This window comes from Ammospiza caudacuta, chromosome Z (assembly GCF_027887145.1).
Source record: "Ammospiza caudacuta isolate bAmmCau1 chromosome Z, bAmmCau1.pri, whole genome shotgun sequence".
Taxonomy (NCBI): Eukaryota; Metazoa; Chordata; class Aves; order Passeriformes; family Passerellidae; genus Ammospiza; species Ammospiza caudacuta.
The window spans coordinates 34,729,269-34,751,909 of NC_080632.1; the positions used below are offsets into that span (position 1 = coordinate 34,729,269).

At 39.6% G+C, this 22,641-nt stretch overlaps 1 protein-coding gene across 2 annotated transcripts in view; it reads left to right on the forward strand.

Annotated features, from left to right (window-relative positions):
• MLLT3 (MLLT3 super elongation complex subunit) overlaps positions 1–22,641 on the forward strand; it is a 120,071-nt gene that overhangs the window by 47,840 nt on the left and 49,590 nt on the right. The window contains exons 3-4 of one of the 2 annotated variants that reach the window (XM_058823673.1): positions 10,278–10,360; positions 15,078–15,221. In XM_058823673.1, the coding sequence (XP_058679656.1) occupies positions 10,278–10,360; positions 15,078–15,221 (227 nt within the window). The remainder of the gene's footprint in view (positions 1–10,277; positions 10,361–15,077; positions 15,222–22,641) is intronic. The other variant, XM_058823674.1, reaches the window with a different exon arrangement.

A 22,641-nucleotide genomic window follows, 5' to 3' on the forward strand; every position in this document is an offset into this window, starting at 1 on the left:
AGCTTTTTTTTTTTTTTCAAGATGTGCATAACTAAAATAGTTACGACCCTTAAAAGTGTTCCTTAACAATTATAATGAAAGCTATTTCCTTATTACTGAATACTTGCAACTCAACAGTGAAATTGGAAAGATGTCATGGACTGGAAAATTGAAAACTACACCGTACTGTACAGCTAGGGATTACAAAAGAAATTGTTTATTCTGTACCATATAAATGGATAAAACCTTGCTTAATATTTCCATCAATAGCTTTCCAATTAATGTTGTGGCATTTAAAAAAAAATGCCACAATTTGTAAATGCAATTTTGTCCACTTTTTTTTCTATTCGTTTCAAAAGAGCAGACTTGAAGTATTGCATGATGTATGGCTCTTATGTGTAAGAAAACACTTAGCTACAGTTTTTGCCTAAGAAAGCTATGATCTCTTAAAATTCAGGTTGATCACTTTAATGTTTTACAGATTTCCATCAGATTATTACTGCAAATGCAATTTAATTAATATAGCCATTTTAAAGGTAAATATTTTAAAAAGCTATTTGTTCACTTCATGCTGGAATTGGCCAACAGCAAAACCAATTATTCAGGGTTAGACCATGTGCCACTTTGAAGATTTTCTGCCTTTATGGTCCAATCTGTATTTCTTTTCCTTCCATTTCTTTTTATGTACAAAGGAGAGTTTGTCAGCTGTGTAGAATGTAGCACTCAGAGCTTGTGAAGAAATGTGTCAGTTGCTATCTTTTTTTGTGAATTAATGTATTGTACCTTTCAGTGTGTGTGTGTATATATATAAAAATATTTATCTTTCATTGTATCTGAAATGCTTGTACGTCAGCTCATGCAGTGTGAGAAGTAAACAGGACGAACTGGAAGCCTTGGTTAGCGCCCGGGGAAGCCAGGAGGGCAAACCCCATCCCGGGGGGCAGCAGACACAGCATCACCAGCTGGGATTGGGATCATCCTGCTGGATTCAGCCCTGCTGCCCTCACCCTGAGTCCTGTGTGCAGGGCTGGGCCCCACACTCTGAGAAGGGTGGGAAGGTCCCTGAATGTGTCCAGAGGAGGGGAAAGAAAGCTGGTGAAAGGGCTGGAAGGAATATCCTGTGAGGAGCATCTGAGCACTCTGGGTTTGTCTGGCTTGGAGGAGAGGAGGCTGAGGGGTGACCTTACTGCCCTGAACAGCTGCCTGAGGAGGGGATGTGGAGAGGGAAGGGCTGATCTCTTCTACCTGGGACCCAGTGATGGGATTTGTGTGCTTGGTTCAAAGCTGTGCCAGGGCAGGTTGAAACTGGACGTTCGGAAGCATTTGTTTTTAATATCAGGGCACTCAAATATGCTGGAGCAGGCTTCCTAGAAAGGTGGTCAATGTCCCAAGCTGTCAGTGTTTAAGAGATATTTGGACAATGTCTTTAACAACATACTTGAACTATGTCTTGAAGTCACCACTAAGCAGTGTCATCACTGTTCAGGCAATTGGACTAGATGATTATTGTAGCTCCCTTCCAAACGAAATAGTTTATTCTATTCTGCCTCTCTTAAGGAGAAGAATAAAACTATAGGCATGCTACAGTGGTCAGAACCAGCTTTGCAATTTTAAGTATTTCTGGTTGAAGAAATTTGTGGTTTTATATGCCAGTTCTTTGTCCTCACATGGTTGTTTTCTCCCCTCAAAATTCCTATCAGCTTAATAGTATAATTGTTGTGATAAATTATGTGCATGCCAGTGTATACAACCTTTGCATCACCTGTATGCAAACACAGTGCTTAAACTCAGTTTATGCCTGAAGCATACATTTACATCATATTAATTATGAACATGTTTGCACACAAACTACAAGTCTTTCTCTTTCAGGGTATATTTGATTGCAGAGCTTTGTATTGTTCTGTTACACAAGTAATGCTAGGTGGCAGGCAGAAAAAACAGGCAGATTAATGTAAACACTCTGTTTTGCATAATTACTCTAGCCTTAGCAATACCCTTTGATAGTTTAATCTCATGACATATTAATACATCTGAAGTGTTTTGCTCAAGTTAACAGACTTTTTTGTATTTTTCGACTAACGCTATGAATGTGTTTGAAAGAGACATTTTTTGTTTCATGTTCTTAATCCCACTCTCCAATCGCTAAAATAATTTTGGGAGGTAGATTATAGCGTTCATGTGATCTTATGTATACCTACTCTGAACAGCTTCAGGAAGGTAATGAGGTAGATAATACAGGCAATTTTTTTTTTCAGTATATTACATCTGAAGGACAAAGAACTATCTGAAATTTAGCAAAACAAATTGAAGGGTTCTGCACTTGTGGAGGAATAACTGTAGGCACCAGCATAGGCTGGGAGCTGATCTGCTGGGAAGCAGCTCTGAGGAGAAGGGCCTGGGGTTCCTGGTGGACAGCAAGCTGTCCGTGAGCCAGCAGTGTGTCCTGGTGGCCAGGAAGGGCAATGGTGTCCTGGGGTGCATTGGGAAGAGCAGTGCCAGCAGGGTGAGGGGGGTGATCCTGCCCCTCTACTCAGCCCTGGTGAGGCACAACTGGAGCTGTGTCCAGTTCTGGCTCCTCAGGACCAGAGAGACACAGAGCTGCTGGAGCTGGTCCAGAGAGGTTGTGGAGTCTCTCTCACTGGAAATACTCAAGAACTGGACACAATCCTCTGCCTTGTGTTCTAGGCTGTCCCAGCCTGAGAAGGGAGGTTGGACCAGACATTCACTTGTGGTCCCTTCCAGCCTTACTCGTTACTCATTCTGCAATGAGTCAACTGAAATAATCATGAAGGATGGAGGTGTGATGGAAAAAAAAAGTTTTGGCTTGCTTGTAAAACTTCTTTTACCCCAAAATTTTGACACAGTTATGGCACCACTGCTATACAGACTAACTTTGTTGGCTTTGAAATGCTTATTCCCAGTTGGATCCTTGCATAGCATAATACAATTAAAATAGAGAATGAGATTTATGTCATATATTTATATATGATTTGTGTTAAGTATCTGTATGGAGGTTAAGAAAAAATATTCTCTGTGCAAAGTCTTTAATGGGAAGAAGTATATAATTAATAACCAAGAAAGAAATTACTTAAAATCTTGCAACTGTGGGACATGTTTTTCTGCGTGAAATAGAAAATCCCATGGGCTGTAGATTCTATACAAATATGAGAATGTACTAGTGGACAATTACTGGAAATTTTTATTACTCTTAAAATGCTAATGATATCTACAGGGCAAATTGGCATTAATTGTCTGAATTTGTAATGTTATACCTAATGTGTTTTCCATCAAAGATAATTGTTTGGTTTATTATGCTATCCAGGCAGCCTTAGCTGCAGTTCAGTTGTTCAAGGGTTTTCCTTTTGCTTTAGTGTCATGCTCATCTAAGAAAAGCTTCTAGACCAGGTGCCTTCTGCAAGTCCCCTACTCCACTGACGCCTGAGACGTATGTAAATGTTTTAACAGTAATTCTTGAAAAATTGTAAAAACTGTACCGAAAAAATAAAATTGTCTTGAAAAGATAACATCTAGACATAAAGCAGGAAATGTACGAATAACTCAGTTTAAAAGTACTAATTTTTATTCTTTTCTGATCTCTTCTGCATTCCTGTCTTGTTCAGAGGAAACATGAGGGAGCAGACAGAAAGGATGGCAGGCATAAACTGTGTGTGATCCTAGATGTTTCCAGTAACTTCTGAATGTCTCCCTAAGGACTTTTGCTTGTGTGTGCAGTGCAGAATACAGCTGACAACTTTATGTCCTTTGGTCAAGAGGAGGGGGCTTCTGCACCATCTGATGTGTAATGAACTTCAGAACTTTGCAGCTGTCTGAGATCTTTCTAATATTAGGAAAATGGTGGTTCTGCTGGAAGTCCTGGAGGGGTAATGTTGTGGTTTGTCCCCAGCTGGCATCTAAGCACCACACAACAGCCTATTCATTTCCCCGCAGTGGGATGAGACAATTAACAAGATAAAAGTGAGAAACTTGTGGGTTGAGATGAAGACAGTTAAATAGGTAAAGCAAAAGCAGTGCATGCAAGCAGAGCAAAACAAGGAATTTATTCACGACTTCCTTCATGGGCAGGCAAGCGTTCAGCCATTCTCAGGAAAGCACAGCTCCATCACATGTAACAGTGGCTTGCAAATGAGTGGTTTTGGTTGCTTAAAAAATCCCTGTCTAAGGTATTAGCAAAAGCAGGTTTAATATAAATTTGTGACTAGCAAAGTTCAATGGCAAGGTTCACTCTTTTACTTATTATGTGGATGAAATACACAAAGTCAAATGAGAATCAGCTTAGAATAAGTCACACAGAGACCAGAGATGGAAAAGAGTAAGCATGTAAAACAGTGAGACCCTTCTGCTGAGTCACCAGGTTCAGAGACAAGCCCCTCACTTTCTACATTCCTGATGGACCCGAGGTGTGACTGAGTCCAAACTCAGCCACAGATTTGGAGACTTCCCTGTCTTCCTTCCTTGTGTGTTAGATTGCTCTCAGTCAATGAAGAAGCTACTTTATGGTCAGGGAGTAGACAGTGTGTACAGAAAGTATCATTCCAAAATTTAATTAGGGTTCACCTTATTTGAGGGGTTTTAAGCTCTATCTTGCTATCCTATCCAGTTGGTAGAAGTGGTGGGGATCTGGTCACTCTCTATGTGAGGAAAGCAATGTAATATATCTGTAAATGCAGTGCTGAGAGCCCAATCTTAGAACTTTTAGTGCCTTTGCTGTTTTTTCTTGGGGTTTTATCTTTCTCATGAAGTACATGCCAGCAAAAGGTGTGAAGCAAATGGACTATCCTTATTCCTAGTCTTGGATGTACCATTTAAACCACACTCATTTTAGTAGTTTTTTCCAGTTTCTGTTTGAACCTGCCTAGAATTTTTTTTTATATTAATGGCTGAGGTGTGCCTGAAGATAGAAGATAACAGAGCCATTCTCTTCTAGGCTGTTTTGGTACTTTTTTTTAAGAATCCATGTACTGGATTCCAGTTGGCAAGGTGAGCTGCAGAATAGCAGAGTTGAAGAGTTTTAAAAAATCACAGCTGAATATTTAAAGCTGAGTTATTGTTGTAGGAGGGATTTGGTACCACAATCTGCCTTCCTCTGGAAATGAATGCCACCCCTTGGTTTTGAGACTTTTAAGGAAGATGGTGTTGAACAGATGAAATAATGGGTCAGAGTGTGACCAGTATGAGCAAATAATGAGCAAATATCTATGAAATACTCATACAAAAATCCTTATTGTTAAATCAGTTATCTTTAAGAAGGCATCACTTCTTACAAGCACCCACTTGGAGTATCCTGCAGGTTGCCTAAAATATGTGTAAATTCTTGCAGACTTTATTCTGCATCATCCTGATGTTGCATTGAAATCTGCTTGAAGGGACCTTCTGCCTTTACTTGTTCATTCTGACTGTATTTTTAATAAAGAAAAAATCTATTAATAATGATGTCTTCAACAGTGTTAAACTGGCAAGTGAATTGCATGTTAAAGCTTTTAAGAAAGATGGCTTTAACTAGAATTTTGTTATTATTATGTTGAAAGGCTTCAATGTAGTCACTGTTAGTAAAATGTGGCATTGTGGCTTGATTGCACCTGTTCCTTCAGTGTCAGTTCATGTCTGATGCAACACATGGGAATGCATTTGGGAAAGAAAAAGTAGTGCTTCACTTGTGGAATAAAGAAATAAATCGTGTGAGATAAAGGATTTAAGCAATTTATGTGAGCTGTAGAGAAAGTATATTCTGATGGAACAAGGGACAGGTAATCATCAATGCTTTTCTGACTTTATATGATCTTGGGTGACTCATTCTGCAGGCATTATCAAAATAATTCAGTTATAGAATGCACTGGATGAGAACTGAGCACTCTCATTTCTTTCTTACATATAGAATGAGTGTCACAGATTCATGCAATAGCCTGATTTGCAAAGGTCCCTTTCTGCAGCAGTCCTCTCCAGTGCCTTATTCCCCAGTCTCTGCATATCCAGGGTTGCCTCATCCCAGTTGCAGAATCTGGCACTTGTCTTTGTTAAACTTCATACAGTTGGTGATTGCCCAGCCCTCTGATTTGTCAAGGTCTCTCTGCAGGGCCTCTTGATAGTATGGTTAGGCAATGTAATGTAAACAGATCATTACTGAGAAGAAATCCTTATTAATAAAACTAGTAGTAGTAGTGATAATGTTGCTGTTACTGATGCTCATTGATACCTTGCAGTTGCTGGAAGGTAGGTTTTGTTTGAGGAGCATTTCCATAACTTCTCAGCATCTATGAATTACTGGAACCTGTTTGTAAAAGAAGGCAGCTCAAAATGAACGCATCAGCATAACCAGTATGTTTCTGACTATTCCTGTTCATGAAGTGTTTGTAATGCAGCTGGCCTTACAGCTGAGTGCCTGAGTAGTCCTCTCTCACAGTATACTGTAGATGAGCTCCTGAAGTGTGTGCAGTACTAGAATTCATCCCCTGTGCAGTTGTTCATGTGCACATGTGTATGGTTTTTCAGCGTTAAGGCAAACCATCATTCCACCTTCTTCCTATCCTAGGACCTGGCTTTTACACCTTCCTTTATTCCCTCTATCTTTTTACAACTTGACTAGTCAGGTTTCACCTGTGTTCAAGCTCCTGTGCAGCATTTCACAATAGATTTAGTCATAGTTAGAGACCTGTTTGATCTAATTTCCATTCAGTGGCCTTAAACATACCAAGTGTTACTGGGATGTTCACCCCACAGTACAATGAAACGTGGTGAACATAAGGACAGACTTCAGCATTATGATTATGTTGCATGAGCTCCTATTTTTATTTCAAAATTGCACCTAAAATAGTTTTAATTGATCTATCTGTTTAGCAAATGTATTTGCAAATACATTAGGACTAAAATTTTTGTTTGTGGGAGATGAGATTTTCATGACAAACGTACAATAACAGGTCAGTACCATGAACTCACAGAATATTCTAAGCTGGAAAGGACCCACAAGGATCATTGATAAGTGGCCTGTACAGGGATTGAATGCATGATGTTGGTGTTATTCCCACCATGCTCTGATCAGCTGAGCTAAGCTCCTTATTTTGCCTTACACAGGCAGCAAACCCCCCACATTTTATTCTGTGGTCAGTGAATGTAAAGAAATATGTATAATTTTGCTTATGTTTTTTTCCTTATCTTCTCCTGGAACTACAACACTTGTGACAGGAAACACTTATAATTGTTCTGTTATTCTGTATGCTGTTGCCTGCTTCTTCCTGCATCTCACCCATGTTCCCTGAAACTGCCTTATCAGACACCAGTTTTTAGCTGAGTCTCTGGGAACCTTCAGGGCTTTAATTGTTGTAGAGACTGCCTTGAGTTTGGACAACCTAGACAAAAGATACAGCAGAGAGGGAGAAAATTTGGTTCATACAAGCTTTTTCCTTAGGAAAAATAAATCTGACCACAATAATTAAGTCTTAGTGGTAAATGGTATTCAAGACACTTGGTCTGGTACTTGAAATGGATTTTTAGGTGCCACTTTAAAGGAAAGGAGCAGTCAGAGGTAAAATGCCTCTGTCCCTCTGGATCAGGAGGAAGATTTTTGTAATAAGGTAGTGATTTCTGCTTACGTACCTCATCTAGCACAGTCACTTTTTTCCTAGCAAGTTTTGGGGAATCTGTTCCTTTTTCAAAATCACTTGTTCCTATTTTCTGTTGTTGGTTGAGTTTGTTGGTCTACATTTGCCATTTCCATTTGTTTCTCTTTACCTTTTTCACTACAATTTTGGGATTTTTCTCCCTCTTCTCCTCTCCTGAGCGATTTTATTTTTTTTTGTTTTTCTTACTTCCTTTTCTACAGTTTACTGAACTCTTGCAACTTCTCTTTTCTGTGGTCAGCATACCTTGTTAGGATGATTTCCTGTTGGCTTGGCTAAACCACATGGCACTGCAGCCCTGGCTACTCCTTCTGACAGTTCAATAAGACAAAAAGGGCTTAGCCCAGGGAATGCTGTTTCAGAGTGCACAGAAATGCCATTTCTGTCAGTATGTTCTGTCAGTGGTGGCTCCCGCAAAAAATGCAAGAAAAATGTAATAGCTGCAGTCTGCACGTACACAATAGCACTGAGCTTTGCTCAGTCACTTCTGTTTCTCTTCGGGAAGGTTTCATTCACAAGACTAGAATTTTCCTTGTGTTAAAATCCCATCTTTCAGTTTGGGAAGATAACAAAGGTACTTTCCAGGTGATTGTTCTGCAGCCCATTATCCAGGCTTTGTCAAAACTGGGAGCTGTTTCAGAGTCTTTGAAGGGCCAGGAGACTTTGCTAAGGTACTATTCAGCAAGGCAAACAGCTGTGTAAATCTGCAGGAAGAGCTTAATGAGGGAGGCAATGAAAAATGTTTATGCTAATGAGGTTTTCTGCACCAGTTAAATGCTCAGGAAGAAGTCGATGTGATGTTTGTGACATCACAAATATGTAGCCTGAAATCACTGTTTCTAAAGCTGCTGCATTTCTATCTGATTTGTGTAATCTTTCCCCATTTTTGTCTAAGTGGATTTCAATCTTCTGTGTGTGACCATTCAAAAAATATTGTGAAGGCTTTCTCCTCAAGTTGAGGAGGAGCAGGAACGCTCCTTTATCGTTGACTGAGAAATTGCCAGTTCATATTACTGTAACTTCTGTGCTTAACTAGGACTATAATATTTGTATTTTTCAAATGCTGCCAAGTCATATTAGAAGATGTGCCAATATTAAGGGAAATACTACTTCTGGGAGCTTCTTCCAGTTTCCAGCTGAAGACCTTGGTCTGAAACAATCTCTTAGATTTGACCAATCATCATAACTCTTTTTCTTCAAAACCTTTCAAATCCCACTTTACGAACTATAGCTCCTCTCTTTTGTTGTTTTTTTTTTTTTTTTTTTTTTCCCTGCCAGGAGAAACAAATTAACTTCTGTATCTTCAAGAGAACTGTGTTGCAGAACCATCTGAACAGAGATTGTTCTTGTTCTTCTTCCCTCTTCCCTTTTTGTTAACTTCATGTAGTAAATGAGGTAGACTGGAGTTGGTGAGCAAGGACTTGTGATCCCCCTAACCCTTGAGGGGTTTGGTGCTAACAAACAAGGAGAATGGCAAGGTAGTAGTAGAAAATTCCACTGTGTTTGTTTGCTTGGGGATTAGCCAAGCTTGCATGTCCTCAGAAAGCTGCAGTACTAATTGTACTATTGGGAACATAAGAGTGTTTATGTTCCTGGGTGTGTCTGATGGGCCTTGTCATGTTTTCAGGGTGATAAAGGATTTTAAGTGCCTATCTGTGGTGCTTTGCTAAAAAGAATAATTTTGGTAATCAGGCTCTGTACAGTTAATTGTAATACATTCTTTTTGTAAACTACCAGGCAATTCTGAAAGGAGTATATGTTTGAGCAAGTTGTGATTCATCTGACAGTTTGAATTTTTTTCCAGTCAGCTAGGTTCACAGAGCTAGAGGAGATGCTTTTGATGAAGTCAGCCTTTTGTGTTATAAAACTGCATCATTCTACCAGCTTACAATGGAGAAACCTTCAGTGAGATGGTAGTGCCATAGACATGATTTTTCATACATAGCATGTCATACATGCAGCATTTGGAAGCATCTGAGTTGAACTCAGTTATATGCATGGTTTCTCAAGCTTAGCCTCCCTTTGTGCTAATATGTTACATAGACTTGAGTTCTGAGACTCAAGATGATGATACTGCCATGCAGTCAAACAGGAGAAGGCAGAGATGACTTCTGTTCCAAGTTTTGTAACAATCTACTTTTTGTCACTGACTGGAGCTGACAGCTAGTGCCACTTTCTTCAGAGATCTGCTATTCAGTACCATGGGGACTCAAAGTAGCTAAAATCCAAACGAATTATAGCTAAAATAAAAAGAATTAAATTGAGAAATTGGAGAAAAAGTTTGTATTATGGCTAATAATATGCACAGTATTGTTATAGAAGTCTGAATCCTGTAAGGAAAATCTGGATATTATTTAAACATAATACCATAGTTAACCTTCCTCATGTTCTTCACTATATGATGCAGTGCTGTGTTATGTCCCCCTATTCCCAATAATAAAGTTTTCAAATTTAAGATAGATTTCCTATCCATAAAGTGGAGGTTTTATGCAGGTGAGAAAAATTTTCCTGCAAAATTCAGGTTGCGTTGTGCACAGATCCATCCTATTGCATGTGTGCAGTTTTTTAACAGTGCTATGTAGAACTATTATCACAGATTTACTCATGTAGTTTGCTTATGAATTTCAGATTTTTTTATGTTAAATACTGTTTTTTTCTCTGTTTCAGTGTGCAAGGACCCACCCTACAAAGTTGAAGAATCTGGATATGCTGGTTTCATTTTACCAATTGAGGTTTACTTCAAAAACAAGGTATGGAATCTCGTGTTTTCATAAGAAAAAAATCATGTTGAAATGAGGGTATTTTTTAAGTTTTGAACTTCAGTTTGTAAACTTGCTTAAGAATTATATTTAAAGCTATCTTTATCAATGCTGTTCCTCAACCCAATATTACTGCAGCATGTAAAATTGCATAATGGTATTTCACAGAGTCATAGAATGGGTCAGGTTGGAAGGGACCGCATGGGGTCATCTGGTTCAACATCTCTGCTCAGACAGGGTCTTCCCAGAGGAGATGGCACAGGATTATGTCCAGACAGTTCTTGAATATTCCTAATGAGGGAGACTCTACGACCTCTCTGGGCAATCTGTTCCAGTGCTTGATTACTGCACGTTAAAGAATCTCTTCCTCATGTTCAGGTGGAACTTCCTGTGCATCAGTTTGTGCCTATTGACTCTTGTACTATTGCTTGGCATGACCAAAAAGAGCCTGGATCCATCATCTGACACCCTCCCTTTGGATACTTGTTAACAGTGAGGTCCCTCACAGTCATCTCTTCTCAAGGCTGAGCAGACCCAATTCTCTCAGCCTTTCCATCTAAAAGAGGTTCCCTCATAATTTTTGTCACCCTGTGCTGGACCTTCTCCATGTGTCTTTTGTCCTGAGGAGCCAGAACTGGACACAGCACTCCAGTTGTGTCACCAGGGCTGAGTAGAGGGGCAGGATCACCTCCCTGACCTGCTGCCACTGCTCTTCCCAATGCACCCCAGGACACCATTGCCCTTCCTGGCCACCAGGACACACTGCTGGCTCACGGACAGCTTGCTGTCCACCAGGAACCCCAGGCCCTTCTCCTCAGAGCTGCTTCCCAGCAGATCAGCTCCCAGCCTGTGCTGGTGCCCGGGGTTCTTCCTCCCCAGGTGCAGGACCCTGCATTTGCCTTTGCTGAATTTCAGGCAGTTCTTCTGTGCCCCTCTCTCCACCCTCTGAAGGGCAGCAGGGCCCTCTGGGGTATCGGCCGCTGCTCCCAGCTCTGTGTCATCAGTGAACCCTCTGAGGGGGCACCTGCCCCTTCACCCAAGGCACTGATGGGGAAGTTAAATAATATTGCATCCAATATAGACTACTGGTGGACAGTATTTAGTAGATAACTCTTTGAAATTAAAATTGCCTTTCTGAAAAAGAGAGGTATAATATAATTATTGAGAAGAATTACTAGCCCTGCTAAAGAGTGGACAGACTTAAACTAATGCTTAAAGAGCCACTTAAACTTGAGGAAATGACACCAGTCTTGATTATGTTGATTATACAATGAAGGAATTGTTCTATTTTAGTATTACATTGTACCATTTAGTACTACAAATCTTTATAATTGGTTCAGGTTTTGATCTTTCAAAACAGTCTTTTTTTTAGTCTTGCATCCTTTGTCTGTTAAAAACCATTATTTTAGACTAATGTGAGTACTCATTATATTCAATGTTACTGGGCTCAAGCCAAATCTAGTGCCATTCTGCAAAACTTATGCTATTGTGACACCTCACATCCTAAGTAATTGCTGCACTTATTGTGAGTCTCTCACATAGCAAATACAGAGGTTTTCTTTAAATGTACATTATAGGGTCTGCATTACTAATAACTAGCACAGCTAAAAAGAACTGGATCTGTGTGAAATTAAAGAGCAAAATCTTGCAAAGTTTAATGCACACTACCTTAATATACAAAGTTATTGAGGTTCCCTTTATATGTTGTGTGCCTTGGAGCTGTTATGGTACTTAACATGATTCAAAGATACCTGTGAGTTTATTTTATATTATCAAGATGCAGTTTGAAATTACTATTTTAATCAAGTCAAAATTATATCTTTATTGTGTTGAATGCTTTGTAAAAGACTAAAAGAGAAAGCAAATATAAATGCATTGGAAAAGACTTTTTCTGAAACCCTGATCACCTAAAATTTCTTTTGGGGTTAGCTATGTGTGCCTTTAAGTGTGTATTCCAGTATTGTTTTATCTTTCACAGAAAGCCCTGTTAAGGTGTGAGGTGTGGGTAATTCTGTTCAGGCACTTTGGAAGTTCTAGGTTTTGAATAGGTAATTCTGACATGTTCCCTGTATCAATCTGTAAGAGCAGGTCTTGTTTTATCATGTTTGTTGTTAGAAATGAAACAGAACTGGCTCAGTGAGTTGATCAGACTTTTTTTTGTGCCTTTTAGCCCTTTTTCTATTAGGGAAACTTTTTTGATTCATTCAGAAAATCTAACGAAAATCAGCCCAGTCTCTTCATCCCACAGACAAAATAGAAGAGAGTGAGTCAATCATTGAGCATCTCTACAGAAAGCTTCCTGCCCAATATTTCTCTTTTTGTTTTCCACTAGACTTGTGGCTGCTTTTTCTGACTGTGGAGACAGCAAGTCTCTGGTGTTCCCCAGCAGAAGTTGTGGCTTAGACTGAGATCAAGAGGGCAGCAGTGATTACAGCTTGCCTTACCCTCAAGCAACATGTGGAATTAGGAAGTTTGCAAACATCCCTTGTTGGTCTCATGTAATACAACAAGCAACAGTTGGACTGTGAGTCAGTTAGTCTGTCACACAGCTGCAGCAGCATGCACTTCCCTGGACTATGCAATGCAAAGGAAGAGTGGCACAAAAATTGAGCAGGCAAATTACTACTTTCTCCAGGCTCAGCTGTTCTTCCCCCATAAGCAGTTCACAGGTACTCCAATACAGAAAAGGAAGACATAGATAGAATGAGGAAGAAGAGATATACCGTCATCATTTATTAAAGGTAGACAGCTGCTGAATTTCTGATTCAGAAAATACGCTCATGGATAGAGAAAGGAGCGGTACAGGAAAGTACCTGGGCCACAGAGGATCCTGTTCCCAGGACTAAACAGAAATTGGTGGAAAATTTAATATATGTTTCGCTGTTATAGAAAAATATTCCAAGCTTTAAAGAGTTACAGAAATTACAACCAAGCCCTCCTCCCAAATTCAGCAACAGCAGGCTATGGTTGTTAGTCATTGAAACAAAGTCCTTAAAAATGCTTTTAGGTCAAAGACTCCTACTCTGGAAAATGCAGTTCATATGAGATAAGGCTCATAAACTGCAGTACATTCTATCTCCCCCATTTTGAAATAATGGCAGCGCTGTAGTACTGATGATCATTTGTGTAGTAAGTCTGCTTTTTATTCACTGGTTATGTTCACCTGACTTTCCAGAAAATTGTTTGAAGACTACCGTTCATGAATTATTACAACTTGGCTTTTATGGCAAAGCTGCTGGTACCAATGTGTTGCCTATAGCAACATTGCTGTTTTCTAAGCAGATCAGGGAATAAATTGCTTCAGTTTTTTCTGCACAAAATCATGTAAATATTTCTAACAAGAAGTATCATCCATGTTTGCCTTTGAAAATGGTGTCATTTATGATGTCATTTATTTCTATGAATTGTCAGAACGGTGAAAATAGTTCATCTAGGGGAACTGCTGTCTTTTATTTTCAGAAAGAACTTCAGGTCTCCTTTTATTGTTTCTGCTCTAAGTCTAGACATGGGACAGATTAGGATGTCTCTTGGCTAAATATTTGAAACCTCTGAGTCGACTTTCAAAATAACTGAGATTTCTATGCTTTCTGTTCTTCCCATACTTGGAATCCTATCTCAAAATTCAGCATGGTTAATGTGAATTTCTAAAGCATCTGTCACTGAACAGAACATGTATTTTAATTTCAGGCAGTGTTGGATATGTGCTAAGGTTTTGCTGTATCTCTTCCCTCATGGTTCCCTTTTTACCGAAACTGTTTTTCAAGTTGAATTTTTTTTTTTTTTTATTTTTTCCCAAGGGTTGATTTGGTGACTTCCATTGCACATCAGGACCTTTGGAAGAAGGGCTGCATAATAGTATCTTAAAAAAGCACTTAGTGCATATACAGCTTCTAGCAGGGATTGTGTAAATATGTAACACAAAGTGGACTTAGTTTGTAATATGAGATAGAAGATACTGAAGTCTGTTTGATGCAGCCACTTTCCTTTTTCAGCTGAGGCTTTTCCAGGGCACCTCTAGAGCGCTGGTAATTTCTCCTGAGAAAAATTTGCCTTTTATGTGTTTTCTCTTTCTATATTGGTGCAGGGAACATTCAATTTCATTTTTTCACTGCAATGGCAGAGAATTTTAATTGCTTGAAAGTTCTGGTGAAACTTGAAATCTATCTGACCCCACTTGTTCAAGACAATGAAGTTTCTTTAAGAAATGAGCAGACCGTGTAAGTAGGAGATCAAATGTAGTTGGCTGCAACAGATTCATAATTCCCCCTTTCTATAACTTGTGAAGAAATCAATTGTTTGGCTGCAGTGGAGAAATTTGTGTTCAAAACTTACTCCGCTATGTTCAGTACTCTCTAGGGCTCAGAAATGTAATTGTGTTTTTGAGTGAGTTACCTTGTGTCAGCTGAACCATGGTACTTGCCTATGTACCTATCTGTAGCGTGGGCCGAACATGACTTAACAGTGTCAAGCAAGCCTTGTCAGGGTTTCATGAAATTCATGCATTTTACCTTGTGTTATCATGGGCTAATAGGAGCTTCTCTGATTTACTGTAGCTCAGCTGACATTTGGTAAACTCTGTGTGTGTCTGAGAACACAGAGAATGATTTTAAATTATTTAATTTTAATTGACAGTCTTTATGTAGCCTTTGTTTTCAACTTAGTTAGTTTTGGTGCTAGATGTTTCTATCTGGTTATTTTCAACCCTCAGGAAGAGCCTAAGAAAGTTCGATTTGACTATGACTTATTCCTGCACCTTGAAGGCCACCCACCTGTAAATCACCTCCGCTGTGAAAAGCTCACATTCAACAACCCGACAGAGGAATTCAGAAGAAAGCTGCTAAAGGCAGGAGGGGTGAGTCTTGCACCCGTGTCAAAAGCCATCACAATAAAGATGTTGCTGCTTGTTGCTGGTGCATGATTAGTATAATGAGAAAGATTGACCTAACAGTGAAATTAAGTGAAGTGTTTTTGTGAATAATTTCATACACAAGCTTGGTATATGTCTTTAAGTGGAATGGGTAAACAAATGAGCATGTGCGTTCCTTAAAAACATCACAGTGTGATGGAAGTAATAAGAAAATAAAACATCTTTCTTTGAAAGAGGTTCTATAGTTCTCTATTAAGCAAAATAAATTTAGTAGTTATAAGGTAGAACAAGTCATAGGTTGTAATAGGTTGCACAGTCTGAATCAGAAAAATGTACTGACTTCTTTATTGTGTTGCAAGAATTAAGTGATGTGAAAAAGCCAAAAGGAAATTTGCCTATATGGAGGGATGAGAGAGCCCAAAAGGCCAAACCTTTAGGTTTACGCTTTGTCTGTGAAACTGTTCTGTGTTTCACACAATGACAGTGTAATTCATTCTGTCAGGGACAATGGGAGGCTCAGCCATGAGGTCTGCTCAGGACTTGACCCCTCCTTGCTGGGTGTGAAACTCTCCCTGGGCTCGGCTCTGCTGCTATGCCCTCTTCATGGGCCCGAGCCTCTCGTGTGTCAGGCTGGGCTGCTGCCTCTTGCCTCCTTCCACACACCATTGTGAAGAGCCTGTGTCTGCTCTGTTCCCTCTGATCAGTGCCATGCTGATGGGAGGGAACAGAGGAGCTCCTTGGATGCCCCTGAAGCCATCCCTCCTTCCACCTGAGCCAGCCCTAGGCCTGTAGCTGCTTCTCATTGCAGTCTCCAGCCCCACGGTCTCAGTTACCTCCTCTTACCCCCACCATTTTTGTTGGTGGTGTTTGTGTTAAGAGATCCAAACTGTGTGTAGATAGGATCTGACAAAAACCAAGCAGATGATATAGTTCTGAGCCTCCCCTAGCTCCCAGGGCTGTGACCACCTCACAGGAATTGGGACATTGATAGCCATTGTTGCTGCCCAGGCACCTTGTTGCTGCCTGGGCCCTGGCTCAGCTCATGGCCTGCCCAGGCTGTGTTACAGCCCAAGCCTCCTGGCTGCAGGGCTCTGCCTTGTTGGGGCTCTTATTGTTATTGGGCGTTTGTCCTCATTTTATTTCATGAGGCTGCTGTTGGCCTATTCTTCCAGACTGCCTGGGTCCCTTCTCCAAGCCTTGCTTGCTGTGAAGTGTCAGACGCTTCACTTCCCAATTGACTGTTATTTGCAGACTGCATGAGTGTATTTTGCTTCCTTTACCAAGTCACTGATAGAGATGTTGAGAAAGCCTTCATACTGTGAAATTGTAAGTGTTAATGCCAGTGCCTGTCTTTGCTTTGAACGAGCCTTAACAAGAGTGGGTAATATTTTTTGGTACCTTTAGACAATAGTAGGTTCTGGGCTGGAGGTAAGAGGGAGCTAGTGTGCGAATCTTCAGTCTGCTGAAGAGAATATTTGAAAACAAAGCAAAACCAAGTAGCATGTATAGTCTGAAAGACCCTGTTGGCCTCCTGAAGAACAGAACTGTTACAACTGTAGTTACATTTACATAGAAGCATGTGCAGTGTTTTCTGTTTGCATTTATAAGGTGCAAGAGGCTTTTTAATGTTTTTGCAAATAAAACATTGAGATTGTATTCTGGAAAACTTAATGAGCCATTGCTTTAATATTTGTTAACAACAGACTAGATAAGATTGATAAGTTTGAAGCACAAGTGTAATAAATTTAAGTAATGCCATCAGAGAATTTGGAGTTGAGGGGTAATGGTTAAAAAAGTTAAAATAGGAAGCTTCCCTTTTATTGCTAGTTTTCTGAGCCTTTTTATTTTAGGTTTCTTGAGTTAACAAAAGCAAGAATGTTGCCTAAGTGTGAACAACAAAATGTGGCATGTTTTGATCAAATTCTTTCCCTGAATATAGGGAATGACCAGTATGGCCATTCTTAAAATACATAGCTTCATTGCTTTTTGTCTTCTGGATTCTTCAGACTGCATAGTTTTTTCTTTTTCTCCATTCCCCCAATTTCATTTTAAGAAATTAATACCTTCTCATTAACTGATCAGTTTTCTGCATCCCTCTGTGGACTTTCTGACCTGGAAGTTTATCTGGTCCGCTTGGCAGAAATAATGTAATAGTAGTCTGTCTGTCTGGTCCCTAAAAGTTTCTCTGAAGGGCTTACATCTCCTGGTGTTGAAAAGCCTATTATGCTTTATGAAATACTGTAAACAGTATTTTTGAATCCTTTTGAAACTTTTTTGAATCCTGTAGAAATCCTGAAAAGCTGACTTTCCCTTTGAATTGTGTGAGTTCAGTCTGTTGTGTGTTCTACAGAGAGCGTTAACTCATTTGTAATTTCCATGCTTTAGGCTGAGAAAAGCATTTACAGGGTAGTCAAGTATGAGATAGGTTTTGCACTTACAGATAAGTCCATGCAATTAATACTTCTAGCTTGTGGCTACATTCAAGAAAAAAATAACAGTAACAGGTTGCTGAATTTTGATAGGCAAGGAGTCTGGCAAAATTAAGCTCATGTCCTTCAAAATGAATGAGATGCCATATTAATGTAAAACACTGAGTGGTAGCATTGAGTAAAATCCTTTAACATGGTGGACTTCTGCTTACATGCTTTTAAATAATGGTCTAAATTGCACCTTGATTTCTATGCAGCTTGAAGCCCAGATCTGATTCCTTTTTGTCCGTTTTTACATGGGCTGACTGATGTGAACTACAAAGCATGATTATTTCTTATTTGCATAAACATATGCATATTACAAATAGTGTGTCCTTCTGGAGGGAGAGGTGTAGGCTCACCTGGTACCTGCGTGCTGCCATATTCAGTGTAGTCTTACTTCTGTGTTTGTCTTTTGCTGCAGATTCCTTGAATTATCTCTTGGATGCTTCTAACTGCCCCTTTCTTTTACACATGTACCTTGTGGCCTCCCAAGTGTGAACTAGTCCAGGTTATTTGCTACAGCCACTGTTCTTCTGTCTTTCAGGCTAAGAAAGTTTTGTTACCCTTCTCCATCCTTCCTGTCCAGTAAGGTCTGACTGGCTATTCTGTAGCTCACTGAGAGAGTAAGAGTAACACTGGGATACCATAAGTGATTAAAAAGTCAGAACTCGACTGCAGTACAGCTTTTCCACTGTCGCACTTGAGTTAGTCGAGAAGGACATTTAGGGTAGCACCAATCGTGTAGATTAGTTCTGTGGAATATTTGCATCTTAGCATTTTATTTTATTTCAACAGAATTGAAGCATGATTGTGCAGTCAGTCTATATTATTGGGAGTTCACCAACTTGCTGACTTCTTTTCCAAGAGGTAGTTACATTTTCAGGCCTTAGAAGAAAGATTTGATTTGGCTTCAGAGATTCTCTAATCAGGAATGTAAATAAAAACCTTCGGTTCTGTCTTAGGCTATATCCAATTGGCAAAGTTTTCCACCTTCAAAGATACAGTTTTTACACTGAACTTCACACAGCCCCTTGAAAAGATTTAGTTATGCTCAAATCCATCTCCACTATTCACTTGTTTTCAGTTGGCTTATTCTTGTAATTAAAAAAAGAAATAAAACGTTTTCAAAATTACACTGGACAAATTCAATGGAACCATACATTGCTTAGGTTCTATACCTTTGTGTATATATATGTTCTGAATGACATTCCTTTTACACAGGTTTTCTGTGCAAATGATGCCAGTGAGAATTTTCTGTACCATTTACTCAGTGCAGTGCCTCATCATCCATAGCTACCAGGTATACATGTGTACCTATTTGGATTAGCAACCTGTTGCTTGAAATCCGCAAGGATACCCTGGATACATGTGACTGCTTTTAGTTGATCTGTGTCTTACCAAGCAAGTCATCAAGCTACTGGAAGTGAGAGAACTGTATGCATGCAGTCTCCTACACAGCTCATCCTCTAGGCACAGCATGAAATTATGCCTGAGCAGGTACAGTAGCATTAAAGTTCCGATCATGTAAACACCAATAAGTGTTGACCATTGTGTGGTCATTCCTTTCTAGATTTTTCAGTCACCTTTTGTGATCAGTTTCAGCCTTAAAATAGGAAGACCCCGATGAAAAAGAGTTGGCACAGGGATTGCTGTATATGGATTTAGAAGAAAACCGACCCTGGGAAATTATAGTGATTGAGAAAAACCTTCAAATTTGAAGTAGATTTTTGAATGCTGAACCCCATGGAAAATACAAATAGAGTCTGATTCCATTTATGTATTTTATATTGTCAGTAGCATTGGTTCTATTGCTTTTCTTAGCTTGCATGTTTTTCAATTGCAAGAAAAAATTGAAAATTACACCTAGTCTGTTCAGTGAGCTAGTAAAAATAAATTAATTTTGAAGCTGCTGAATGATAGCTGCCTAACATTGTAGAATTATATTTTCCCACTGGAAGAAAATATTTGCTCAGGCATCACTTGTTTGAACAGGATGTTACAAGTAACTTAATTTCAATTCTTGCAGGAAAAAGTAGTGAAAATATTTTCAGTCTTCATTAAGATAGCAGTTTGGTGCTGGCCTCTCTCTCACAGTTGCAAATGCATAAACAAAAATATTTGTATTGTTTTGCAAGTTTCATTGGAAGTTAAACATTTCTGCCTTTTTGGCAGGAGACTCAAAATCAGTTCCTTAATCCAGGAGTATCTAGGCAAAGTTTTATAGCTGACTTTTCTTTCCTTAAAGGAAAAGACTTTTCTCTGCCCCTTAGAGAGCAGTTATCACTGTGGGCACACATAGTAAAATTCACTGCTTTATTACAAATGCAAAAGGCTGTTAATGGTTTGAGGTTTCATGCTTAGAGGATGCAAGAAGTAGGTCACTTTTAGAGTAGAAATTTTTCTATTTAGCAACAGATGAGTCCTTTCTATAAAATTGTGGCTTTCTATAAAATTTGTAGGAAATGTAAATGCATGGCTTCTGTAATAAGACAGTTCTTTTCTTAAAGATAGTTAATCTTTTAATGAGTGAGAGACACAAAGACTTACTCTGAGGGGGATGCAATTTTTAGAGAAAATTATCAAGGTAAAAATGTAGGTTTTGCCAAAACTCACTGCATTCTGTTGTTTGAGGTTTTTTCATACCTTTGTGGTTTTATGATTTAATGTTTGAAAAATGTCTTTTCAGTCAGTTGAGATGTCTGCATAGTGCCAGTTTTAAAAACTATATTCATAATCCTTGTAATGAAGATGAAATCGTGGGGATTTCCCTCTTTTCTCCATCCTCCCTATTTCCTGGAAAATTCCACTGTATCAGTTGGAATAGTTGGCTTCTACCCAGAACCAGCCTTAGGTATAATGCTGCTCTAGGGAAGTGATTATCTTTAATCTTGTGCTTTTTATATTTAAATAATTGAATTTTCTTGAACTACATATAACTTTACTTTCAAGCAAAGTAAAATTTTAAATTTTTTTAAAATATTTGTTTAATTATAAATTATAGTTGTTCAGAATGACTGTATTGTTTAGCTAATGATTTATATTTTGGAACTTCACCCTTAATGGGACTTGTATTACTGCTAGGCTTTTTCTTAGCAGTGTGTTATCCTCTGGAATTTTGAAATATAGGTCCACATACCCATGTTACATAGCTCATGCTGGGCTCCATACTGTTTTTTCATTATCATGACTTTAGATCCCAGAGCTTCTCCAAGCTGAGCAGCACCAACTCTTTCAACCTGTCCTCATGGGAAGGGTGCTCTAACCATGTTGGTGTCCTTCCTCTGGACTCTCTCCATCAGTTCCATGTCCTTGCTGTGCTGGGAGCCCAGAGCTGATGCAGCCCTGCAGGTGGGGTCTCAGCAGAGCAGAGGGGCAGAATCCCCTCCCTGGCCCTGCTGCCCCCGCTGCTCTGGATGCAGCTCAGGACACGTTTGGCTCTCTGGGCTGGGAGTGCCCATGGCTGGGTCATGCCCAGCCTCTCATCCCCCAGCACCCCCAAGTCCTTCTCCCCAGGGCTGCTCTCATCTCCATCTGTTCATCCCACAGCCTAGACTGGTGCAAGAGGTTGCCCTGGCCCAGGTGCAGCACCTTGCAATTCTGTGCATTTGTAGTAATGGGCAGTACAAGATCAGCTTTCCATGGAACATTTTAAGATTGTTTCACATTGCTCATGTTATAAGGACATGAAAAGCAAGGTTTTGTTTTGAAAATGAGTTTTTCTTGTTGGGTACCAGATACTCCAAGTTGTCAAGCATATATTGGTAGATAAATGTTGTCTCCAAAATGTCGTTTTTTTCTTTTTTGTAACGAAACTTCAGAATCAATTGTTAGTAGGTTTAGTACAAGCTATTCACTAGGTATTGCAATTTCATAATTTTCCCCAAATTGCTGGAAGAGGAATAGTGGAGGAGGGCTCCTGATTCTATTACGGTAATCGATAGTGCACAGTTGTTTCCTGATCCATTCCTTTTTTCAGAAGTTCATGGAACGACTTTAATTAAATGCATGGCAGTTTTTCTTTCCATAGCATTCAGTTGTCTTGAGTAGCAGATTGGAATATCCTTAGAAATACCCTGAGAGAAACTTTGTACGAGGGCAGGTATTGTTAGGAAAAAGGAGAATGGCTTCAAATTGAAAGAGAGTTAGATATTAGGAAGAATTCTTTTACTGTGGGGGTGGGGAGGCACTGGAACAAGTTGCCCAGATAAGTTGTGGATGCCCCATTCCTTGGAGTCTGGATGGCAGTGTGAGCAACCTGATGTGTCCCTGCCCACATCATGGGGAATGGAACAAGATGATCTTTAATGTCCCTCCCAACCAAAACCATTCTATGCTTCTAAGATGCCAACAACTCAGATATTATGGATACTGGTCACTTCAGGTTTATTATTCCTACCCTGTAGTGTGAATATCTATGGATCTCCTCTATGCACTGGTTTTGGGTAAAAAGTAGGTTTTCTTTTGCCCTGGCAAAGTTGTTTTTCATTTAAAGCAGCTGGTAGACAAAGGTTTTAAATGCAAGCTCAATAGCTGAAGGATAGTGAAGTGAGTTTTTGGTGAACTAGAGGCAAGATATCAGTACCAGCAGAGCAGTTAGATTTCGGTGAGAGGGATTAGCAGCCCCCCTTGAGGAAGCTGTGGAATGCAGTGGAGTCATCCCTCAACCTTCTGTTCTCAAAGCTGAACAAGTCAAGTGATGTCAGCTGCCTTTCACTGCACTGGTTGCCCTCTTGTCCTTGTGCTGAGGTGCCACAGCTGCATGCAGGACTCAAGGTGAGGCCACACCAGTGCAGAGTAGAGTGGAACAATCACCTCCCTTGACATGTTTCTCCATACAGCCTATTCTGCTGTTCCTGTGTTATTTGTACCCTGGTATTAAACAGTTCTCCTTGGCCATCTTTCGGGTGCTTATCCAGTGCCAAGTATTCTAAAGC